Below are 11,535 nucleotides of genomic sequence, written 5' to 3'. Positions count from 1 at the left end.
AATGCATACACCTATAGAAATGAATCATTAAATTTACACTAGCAACTGATTAAGTATTCTTCCCTGAGCCCTTCCTCCACCAATCAATTTGAATGGCCATTTTTATCAATCAAATCAATCACATTGCTTAACGGAAAACTTCAATTCAAACAATTAATAATCAAGCGTCAACCACTAGGTATTGCTTATAGTCTTAATCATTAGAAATCACTCACAAGTGTAAAGGAAAGATCTCTGAACGAAAAGTGCAAATTTCATTAATCAGATCCAGAAACCAGTAAACCAACAGTTTACACCTACTTCAGAATAAAATCGGATTTACGATTTACATTACTAACACTGGCATTCCAACTTCCGACAACGGATCTAAGCAAAAAGAAAAAAAAAACACCAAATAGACATAAACACCACTAACTATCTTCTTCTTAAGCCCTCTCTCCACGGATCCTCCTTGCAAGCTGAATATCCTTAGGCATGATGGTGACCCTCTTAGCATGAATTGCGCAGAGATTGGTATCTTCAAAGAGACCAACGAGATAAGCCTCAGCAGCCTCTTGTAGAGCAGCAACAGCACTGCTCTGGAACCTCAGATCTGTCTTGAAATCCTGAGCGATTTCCCTCACAAGCCTCTGAAATGGAAGCTTCCTGATCAACAACTCAGTAGACTTCTGGTACTTCCTGATTTCTCTAAGAGCCACAGTTCCTGGCCTGAAACGGTGAGGTTTCTTCACTCCTCCAGTCGCCGGGGCAGACTTTCTAGCAGCCTTGGTGGCTAGCTGCTTCCTTGGAGCCTTTCCTCCAGTGGATTTGCGGGCAGTTTGCTTAGTACGAGCCATTTGATTGTATGAGAACAAAGAGAATGAATATATTGAGTAATTCTGGAGTTTTGCTGCAATGGTGAATTTTGAGAAATGGGTAATGGAGAATTTATAAAGAGAGATGGAAGGCGGGAAAGTTGAGAATTTCGAAAAGTGTGTGAAATTTTTTGGTATTGTGGTGATTGAGAATATAGCCCGTTGATTAAGATTTTTTATTAACGATAGAGATTGGACAAGAGATGAATATCCGGATAGCGATCCATGTGAAAGTAAAGTAGCAAATATGTATTTGCCACGTGGATACAAGAGCTAGTTAGCCTGTAGTAATTGTTTACTTTTACTACCTTTTTATCAATTCTTTTTGTACCATACAGGTTTAGGTGGGCTATTTTTCATGAAGAAAATGGTTAGTTTGTGAAAAAGAGTTAAATAATGGGTTCTTTGACCTTCATTTACTTGTAAATCATAAATCTTATTGTAGTGGATTATTTTTTCTTTTTTACTGTAATGAATTTTGAATTCTCATACATTTCACCAAAGACTCCACCGATGAAAAAAATAATTTCTTCAATCCATAACTGTATATTAAGAGAACTTATTAGCCTAAACATAGTAAATTTACGTTATTTTGACAGAAGATAAATGGGGATTAGGATTAAAGGTAAGTAAAATTTACAATCCATGAATTTTCAACTCTAAGAGGTCGGTGGGATGGGATAGTATTGATTATTTTATTTCACCTTCCATGTGAAATAACTTATCCATTATTTATATTAAAACTAGTATTAGTAACCGCATGATGTGCAGATAATATTTAAGTAAAAGTAATCATTAAACAAAGATAGATTAAAAAAATAATTTAAATTTACAAATTTATCAAATAGTAAAGCATAGAAAAAAAACTCATTGACCAATAGATAAGCCAACATAAACTAATGAAATGTAAGTCAAAATCTCCGATCAATATAGTTTCTTGAATAGTTCATAACAAATAATTCATAATAAATTGCTTCAAAATGAAGAAAAAAAATAGATAAAATCAATTTGAATTTGTTAAAAATATTTACCTATATACGAATATTGAAAGAAGACCAAATATAAAGAAAAAATACTATCGTTCTAGTTATACCATTTATAACATTCACATTTAAGTCAAAATAGGATAATAAAATACTAAACATAAAAAAGAGATAAAATTTATATCTAAAAATTTTAAAATTTTAAATGAATAAATCATAATAATCTCAAGCAAGATCTTGAAATTTTTATTTTTCATTCGCGTCAAAAAATTGATATATTTTTTTAAATTTTATTAATTGATTCATTATTTAGTGAGACTATATTACGAAAAATTGTATTTGGATAAAGAAATCACTAAGGTAACAAACTTATTTTTCTCAAGAAATAAAAACACTATGAATAATTAAAATCATTTTTAACGAATAATTTTCTTGTTTCAAACTTATATTGTTTGAATATATAGTGACCTTCTCATAGGTTTCTTCTTCTTGAAATCTCATTATTAATTAGTGACAACACTCCTTCAATATGTGGATATTTTACTATACCAAAATATGATACTGAATAACAGTTAATAAATTAAAAAAATCAATTATTTTTATATCATAATTATGCAAGACCTCAAAATAATATATAATCAATAAATTATATTATTCATAGTATAAATTTATATTTGTATAAAGAGATTAAAAAAATTAACAAACTTAATTTTCTCGAGAAAGAAGAATCACTATGAATAATTCAAATCATTTTCAACAAATGATTTTCTTGTTTCAAACTTGTGTTACATTGTGATTACATTGTTCAACCTTCTCATATGTATATTCTTCTACTGAACTCTCATTCTGAAATATTGATAACATTTCATCAATATGTGTGATTCTTATAATGTCGAAACCTTTATATTTAAAGCCTGAAATTTATGAAGAAAATTTCAAATTAATATTTAGCAAACTATTGACTATTCTTATTTCTACGTATTCATAATGAAAAAATTGATAAATATCAATAAGGCTAATGATCAATAGCAATAACAGAAAGAGAGAGAGAAGAAAGGTGTGACAATATTTCTGTGTTATTGAATTAGTATATATAGCCATATAAGGTTGAATTTTTCATATAATAAAAATAGAATGTAAATTATAAATTAACTTTTTCAACTTAGTACACAAATTAACTTAAATTATAAAACTTAAGATATTTATTTTTTCAAAATTTAACTTTTCCATATAAACATCACTAAACTGCTATAAACAATATTTTAAAACGTGACAAATGAATTAAATAATCCAGAAATGTTGTGGCATTATATTTTTTTGTCTCTGTTTTTTTAATACATAAGAGATGCTAAAGTCATATTACTCCATTTAAATATGGAGATCTTGTTGAAGACTAATACCCCACTAAAATAGATTAATGCATATTAATTTAAAATTTCAACAAAATAATCTCCTTTCTTTTATAGTCCAAACTTACCATTTAAAAATTATTTAATTTGGATTAATAAGTCCATAATATATTGCACAAAATAAGTTAATTAATTATATTTATTTCCATTAAATAAATAATGTACGACATAATTGTAATATGACTACACAATCAACTAATTAATTTCAATTAATAAGAATCAATTTTATAATCATAATATATAAACTCAAGTTCCTTAAATTTAATGTTGTAAATTTCAAAATATATTTATGGATAAAGTAGTAGTCAATGTTCATTTTTTTTTTTTACCAATATATGTATATCAATTATGTAACTTTGCATATATTTTCTGTTAAAATAATTCTCAATATTAATTGATTTTAACCTCAATTAATATAATTTATTTGATGAAAATAAAATTATTATTAATATTATAAATATCTACTTACCACAAATATGTCCTAATTTTATATCTTGATTGTTGACACCTAATTTTTGCCCTACACGACTAAATTTAATCCCGAGTTTCTTCAGTTTTTAATAAATCAAAATAATTATTTCATCCAAATAAAAAAAAAACTTAAAATATTTTTGCACGTGATTTTGTCATTTTAAGTAGGGATTATATACTATCATGTTCAGTTATACGAGATTATATAATTTCTTACTTAAATATTTATTTTACAAAATATCGGATTTAATTAAGGCTTATCTTGAAAATAAATTCTAATGATTAAAATCTTAATTTAAATATAATTTATTCTCAAAAATAATTTATTTGGATAAATATGCACTCACTTTAGTAAATCAAGAAGCTCGGGATATAAAAAATGGTATTAATTTGTATTGAATTTTAATTTAATTTAGCCAATCTATTACATTTGACCATAATTGAAAATTGGTCATAATTGCAATGCAATTCGTCAATTAATTTTTAATTTGGTCAAAATAAATAAATATGGCTAAATTTTAAATTCCAATTAGGGTTATATTTTAAATAACTCCAAAATTCTCAAGAACTCTCACAACTTTTACCCAATTCTCACCAAAAAATAAATTCAAATTGTACTATTCCCCCCAACTTTGTTCTTTTCTAATTTTGAAATTCAAAGATTGTACTACATTGTACTATTTCCCCCTACATTATCTTCCACCTCACCTTATCTTTAATTTTTACATTCCAAAAACCCCCCTAAATGTTTTTTCTCCCACATTGGTAGATGACAAGAAATAAATTTTTATCCTTTCCTATAAATACTTTTTTCCCACATTGGTGGAAAAGGAAAAAAAAAAAATATTTCATTCTCTCCTATAAATACTACCACTACTTTGGTAGAGAGAGGAGGGGAGAAGGAAGAAAAAAAAAGGCTAGAAAGGTTAAAAAATTCTTTTGAGCAAAAATAGTTATTTTTATTTAGTAAAAATTTTTTGTTTCATAAAGTTGATCGACTAATCAAAATTTTTGAGTTGCCGACGACGTTTTTCGGTGGTGGTTGATTTCAACGAAGCTCGTAGTCTCGTTTTGCTGCCCCCCAAAAGGTAAACACACCTTCTTTTTTCTTTTTTTTATTATTTTAGTTTTTATTATCATTTTTCTCTTCATCTTTCTTATTCGTAGTTCGTAGATATAATTTTATTTATTGGGATTGTATGTTGTAGATGGCCTTGAAGGCCCTAGGACGTTGTGGTGTCGATATTCTAATTATTTTCATGTTCATGATATAAAAATGATCTAACAATAGTTGTATGTGTCTCTTTTGACTTCATTCTTTGATTATTTTGGATAAAGTTTCAATCTTTGCTTAAAAGATGTATTTATGCTTTTTTTTAAAACTTATTGTTGTTGGATACATTTGTTCTTAGTATGTAAAGTTATTTTCTTTATGTTTAGAAGAATAGTTAATGTTGAATGTTTTGCCTTTTCACCTTATTCTTTGATTATTTGAATAAAGTTTAGATCTTTACTTGAAAAACGATACCCATGTCTTGTTTAAACTTATTGTTGGTAGATATATTTGTTTTTAGCATGTAAAGTTATTTCCTTTATGTTGAAAAGAATAGATAATATTGATTGTTTCTCTTTTCTTACTTTATTCTTTGATTATTTTGGATAAAGTTTAGATCTTTACTTGAAAAACAATATCCATGTCCTGTTGAAACTTATTGTTGGTAGATATGTTTTTTTTTAGCATGTAAAGTTGTTTATTTTATGTTGGAAGAATAGTTATTATTATTTGTTGCGCCTTAATAAAAATAGTAATTAGTTAAGTTAAAAATTTATCATTTGCTTACTAATTATTTTAATGGATTTCAAAACCCTCATATAAGATATGAAGTGCTAGCTTTATTTTTCATCTAAGATGTTTATTCTTCTTTGTTCGCATGTTGTCTTTTCAAAATGATAAGAAAGTTTGAATTTTTGCGGCTAAATAAAATTATTTGGATATTTTTGACTCATGCATAGTATGATTGTGAAACTTTTGCTTTGCATTTTTTATTTGTTGACTCTCATTCTTGTGCAAGTGTGCTTATTCTTGTCATTCAAAAATTGGTTCTTGATAGTTTCTTTTACTTTGAAATATGTCACTTTTATGCCTTGAAAATATATTAATTTCTTTATCTTTTCTTTGCATGCAAAAAAATATATCTCGTGTCCAAATGGATTCCTTTCCTCCTGCATTTCGTAATGGGTAAATGAGGCTCACCCCTTCGAGTCAAGTTCGAAGTTTAAACCCAAGGTCTATTACATAGCGTGCGGGTGCTAGAAGATAGACAAAGAAGGAAAATGGGTCAAAACCCATTGATGAGGTCACTAAAAGACTTGAAAAGTCTCAATTTTTATTATTGTCTTCTTTTTATTTATTCATTTAGTCATTTATTTATTCATTCATTTCGGCCTCGAAGCCAAAGTTGTATTTAATACAGGTGGAGCAAGACTCGAGCCAAAGGCTCGAAAAGTAGTTTAGGACAGGTGAAATGGGTTGGAAGCCCAACTAGACTAGGACAGGTTTCGTTGATTTGGGCCTAATGGCCTAAATCCTTTACTTTCTCCTCCCTTCCTCTTTTATGTGTTTATTTGTTTATTAGTTTTGTTTAGACTTAGTTAAAGTCCCTACTAAGTCGCCTAAATCTATTTTACACTAGTCTTTTTTTTAAAAAAAAAATCAAATCACTATTTCAACAAATTAATCTTTTCGAAGTTAATCAAAAGATGATTTTCAAACAGTCCGGATAATCGCAAGTTAGCGGCCGTTTTAGGTGCCTAACACCTTCCTAAAATGTTAATAGGAATCGCTTATCTGGAATCTCTAATTTAAAACGATTTCCCTGTTTTGAATAGTTTAAATTGTTTTATAAAGGTTTCTTAATTCCTTTTCAAAAATTAAGTGGCGACTCTCTTCAAAAAGTCAAAATTTCTCCGCAAAATAGAAATGGCGACTCTACTGGGGATCTAACTAGGTTATAACCAAATATTTTATTTTGTCTTTGATTAACTGTTTATGTGTTTATGTGTTTTGATTATGTAAAGTTTAATTATCGCATCTCATGGCATTTCCTGCATCTTATAAACTATTTTGGGGTTTCGTGGATGTCCCGGCCCTTGTTGTTCAATTCAAAATGTGTTGGAAATACGAACAACTTATCAGCACGTGAGTCGTCTGACACTGTTCGTATTTTCAAACTCAAGTTGTCTGCTTGAGAACCAGTGTCTAAGCCCACTCTAGACACCGAGGATAGAACAAAATCAAAACCTTATTTTAGGCATGTGCCTAGGACGACCCAATATCCGAGCAGGGTATTGGGCCCATTAGAAAACCTGCCCTATGTCTATTTGACCCCGAGTCAATCACAGACTAACCATGCTTATGTGTTGAAGAAATATATGCTTGTCTAAATTCAATCCATTATCCTTTGGAGTCGGGGAAAGGCTTATTTTGTCTTCTTTTATGTAGATATGGCTCAATTGCATTCTCGTGAAAAGTTCAAGATGGTCACCAAACCTGACGATTACCTAAAACTGTGGTGGTATTACATAGGTACAGAAGAGAGAAAGATTGTTAGAACACACGTTGGGCATTTTCCTTCTTTGATCGAGATGGACACTTGGCCTGAAATGATCTATGTACTAACAACTTTTTGGGATGATCAGAACATGGTATTTCGCTTTGGGGATGTTGAATTGACCCCCACCATTGAAGAGGTATTGATTTGCTACGATAGTATAGAAATGTGTTTTAAGAGAAAGGAGACACCGGATAAGAATATTTTAGTCTCGAATGTGTGGGATCGTCAAAAGATCAAGGAAGCATTTTTAACTGATGACGACACCTGGCTAGGAGAACGGGATGGAGCAAATATCACTTTTCATGAGTTGTACCATCGGTTTGAAATATTCAACTCTTTTCACAAATTTGGGCATAAATTGGAGTCGGAAGCAAAATGGAAGGAAACGAGAGATTTTGCATTCGCGGTAGGCCCTCTTGGAACCATGGTGTTCCCGCAGGGGGAAAATGGCACAATTCATCCAAGGGTTGTCACAGTGACCCATGCACTCTTCTTTGGAATGGAATACAATTCTAAAAAAGTATTCCACAACTTAGCCCCCATGATTGTCACCGACATATATCGCGCTTTAGGAAGATGTCAAGTCGAGAATTATTTCTTTCAAGGCTGCAACCTTATATTACAATGGTGGATGATGATGCATTTGGTGAAAAATCCTAGAACGGCACAACCTGGTCACAAAACAAGGAGAAATCTGCTAGAATCGCACAACATGTGGTTATTTTTACACAAGTTCAAAAGGGAAGCATCCCACGAATTTTGGTTTAAGACTCTTAGAGAATTAAGAGATGGCGATGTCCAATGGTCCCTTAACTATCTTTGTTTAGGGAAATACATCATTCGAGGGGGCGAATGGCCTTTCTTAGTGCTCCCGGGTCTCAGGGGAACCCGCCCCTACAATCCTGGCAGAGTTCTTAGGCAATTCGAGATCAAGCAGGAGACGCCTCACATCAATTCTATGCTCAGATTCTTCACCAAATATGATGAAAGTAAGCCCTCGCTCAAAGACTACATGATAAATGGATGGAGAAGGAAAAAATGGGTAGAAGTCTCTTTCCGTATAGGGTATGAACCTGAAGTCAGCGACACTTACAAGGAGTGGTTGAAAAAGAGCCTCGCCGGAGCATTGAATCCGGGACCAAATGTAGCCACTCGGGTTGTGGATGTAGAATCTGAGCATCAAATTTGGCTTCACAGGCTACAAGATGAGTTCTAGAAAAGTGAAATTGCGCACCGACAAATGCACATAGAAGACGCTTTGACCATACATACATTAAGGGAAGAGTTGAAAAGAGCTAGGCAAGACGCTGATGATGCTAGGAAATACCTAATCGATTTGGACGATAGCATGGCCTCCCAACTCGACAGCATAGGAGAAATGACTTACGACTGCAAGGCACAATTATACGGGAGTCACCTTATCATCAATAGGTATCAAATAGCACATGAGGTAAACAAGGCAAAGAAGGCAAAAACAGATGAAGAAGCCTCCAGTAGCTAGCTTTTCTATTCTCCCCTGCACGGGAACTTATCTTCTTTTATGTTATTTTCCCTTTTCCCTAAAAATTGTATCCCTGTTTCGTTATATTTTGTAGGCATTTATGCCCTTTTTGTGTCTATATGAGTTGGGGGTTAATGGATTAACTTTGAGGAAATATATATTTTCTTCAAAAAATCGTTAGGCCTGAACCCTTGGCTCAAAAAGGGTCACCCCAATTAGGATACACATTATTTTAATGTCTTGTGTGATATAACTATTTTATGTGCTTATATGCATTGGTTGAGATCAAAGGCAAGTTTATCCACTATGACCTACGGATGAATTTGGCTATGACTTAAACAACTCTGTGTGATTATTTCCTGATTTTGTATTACTTATCACATACGAAAACTAACACATTTGCCTTTGAGTTGTTTTACTTTGCAGATAACAGAAATTACACCGTGTTGATAAACTGGCAGAACATCCCTACTTCACTCGATCGAAAGCACAGAAAATCCCATCCTTGGACCATCTTTCAAAAATGATAGGAAATGATGAAGAAAGCGCACTGGCTATCCGGGATAATGTGATAGCGGAAAAGAATGAGATGATTGCGGAACTTGCAAGAAAATTAGAATTGCTTTAGGAGGAAATAAATTGCACTCGAGAATTGGCTAACTTGGCCATCACCGTCAATGCCCCTACTCTGGTGGGACACGGAACTCCACTCCAAATCCCTCCCCTCAGTACCCCTATTCTCGGGGACCAACCAACTAACGTATCATCCGGTTCCGCTCCTCCATTTGTCCAAAACACTAATCGTGAAAATAATCCAGACGCCTACCATCCATAAAATCCATCCACAACCCCACAGAACCTATCTTCGAATCCATTCCCAAATTCTCAAAACACATTCTTAAATCAATAAAACACATTCCCAAATCTGCAAGATTTACTCCCAAATCCACAAAATATGGCAAACCTACCTTCGAATCCACCAAATTCATTTCCAAATCCGTAAAATCCCTCTCATATTCCACCAAACTACTTATAAGGCCCACATAACCTTCCCAATTTCCAAAACGTTCTCCTCACTTACCAACCAAATTCCCTCTATCTGTAAAATCAAGCCTTCCTTCCAAATCCCCCTCAATTCATCATATCCCCTGATATTTTTGAACCTCTTCCTAACCCCGAGATGGACCATTACGAGGAGAAAGAGAAGGAATGGAGGCCCCAGTATGAAAGGAATTTACTAGCCATGCAAGAAGAGATCATGAGGATCAAAGAGTCTCATGGGACCAAGGACCACAACAGTTTGGGGTATGACAATTTGTGTGTTCACCCAGGAGTAGATCTACCAGAAGGATACAAGGTCCCTAAGTTTGAGATGTTTGACGATACCGAAAATCCAATGGCCCATCTAAGATGGTACAGCAAGTAACTAGTAGGGATAGGGAAACATGAGGCGTTACTAATGCACCTATTCAGTCGAAGTTTGAATGGTGAAGCCTTGGAGTGGTTCATGTATCAGGAGCCGAAAAGGTGGACTGGTTGGAAGACATTGGCCAAGAGTTTCCTTGACCCGTTCGCATTCAACATTGAAATAGTCCCTGATCGGTATTCACTAGATCGGATTAAACAAAAGAGCGTTGAGATTTTTTAAGATTATGCTTTCGTTGGAGAAAAGAAGCTGCCAAAGTGAAGCCCTCCATGTCCGGAAAGGAAATGTTATCCGTGTTCTCTCGCGCTCAAGAAAGAGAATATTATACCAGGATGGTGTCCGCTGTTAGAGGGACCTTTGCGGATTTGGTAAAAATAGGAGAATCATTAGAGGAAGGTATTCGGACAGGAAAAATTGCCAAAACCCCGACATCATCTGGAACTGCCATGTTTTCTAAGAAGAAGAAGGAAGAGGTAGGTGGGGTTTCTGCCAATTCTGTTACAAAATTGAAACAACGGTTTAACTCTAGAAATGTTTTATCTTCCCCGCCATCACCTAACCTTCCGCACGCATTCTACGTCCACCCCCAATACCAAACTCCACTCCCAAATATCCCACCATCATACCAAGCTCCACAGCCAAATATCTTTCCCCAATACCCAGTTCCACCTCTAAATTATTAGTCTCATTTCCAAACTACTCCCCAAAATAGCCGAACAAATTTTCAAACATCTCCAAATTACCACTAAGTACCCCCTCCTACAAACCTAAGCCCGTATAACCCTCAGCGTCCAAACCATAAAAAGAAACCTCCCCAAAACTTCACCCCACTAGCTGAAAGTCGCACCCAATTTTTGAAAGATTAAAGAATGTTGGTCATTTGCAACCAGTACACCCAAAGCCTGTCAATCCTAGCTCCCAGTTTTATCACCCTGATCAAAATTGTGCCTATCATTCAGGGGCAGCAGGGCATAGTACCGAGGACTTTCTTATCTTAAAACACAGAATCCAAGATCTGATTGATCAAAAGGTCATCACGCTCCAGGCACCTACTCCAAATGTTAGCAGTAATCCATTGCCCAACCATGGGGGATCTCTAGTTAACATGATTGAAATAAAGGTAAACTCCGAAAAGCGCAAAAGGGCGGAAGAGGTAGGAAAGATAGAGAAAGTTGTGGCTGCCTTAAGTATAAGTGAGAAAGCCCCATTTATAGTGATGACTGCACCGACTCAAGTGTACGCTCCCCCTCCAAAGAAAGAATTTATTGCGCAAACCG

General features: G+C 33.6%; 1 protein-coding gene across 1 annotated transcript; it reads right to left on the bottom strand.

Annotated features, from left to right (window-relative positions):
• Window positions 1-235: 235 nt before the first annotated feature.
• LOC124898129 (histone H3.2-like) lies at window positions 236-1,270 on the bottom strand. The gene is made up of 2 exons (XM_047411778.1): window positions 1,265-1,270; window positions 236-1,127 (listed from the first exon to the last, which is right to left on the bottom strand). Exons 1-2 carry the CDS (start codon window positions 1,268-1,270, stop codon window positions 426-428), a joined length of 708 nt encoding a protein of 235 aa, XP_047267734.1. The 3' UTR covers window positions 236-425.
• Between the last annotated feature and the right edge of the window lie 10,265 nt (window positions 1,271-11,535).

The sequence above is a fragment of the Capsicum annuum genome, chromosome 1, assembly GCF_002878395.1.
Source record: "Capsicum annuum cultivar UCD-10X-F1 chromosome 1, UCD10Xv1.1, whole genome shotgun sequence".
Lineage (NCBI taxonomy): Eukaryota > Viridiplantae > Streptophyta > Magnoliopsida > Solanales > Solanaceae > Capsicum > Capsicum annuum.
This window is presented reverse-complemented; position numbering and strand designations above follow the sequence as displayed.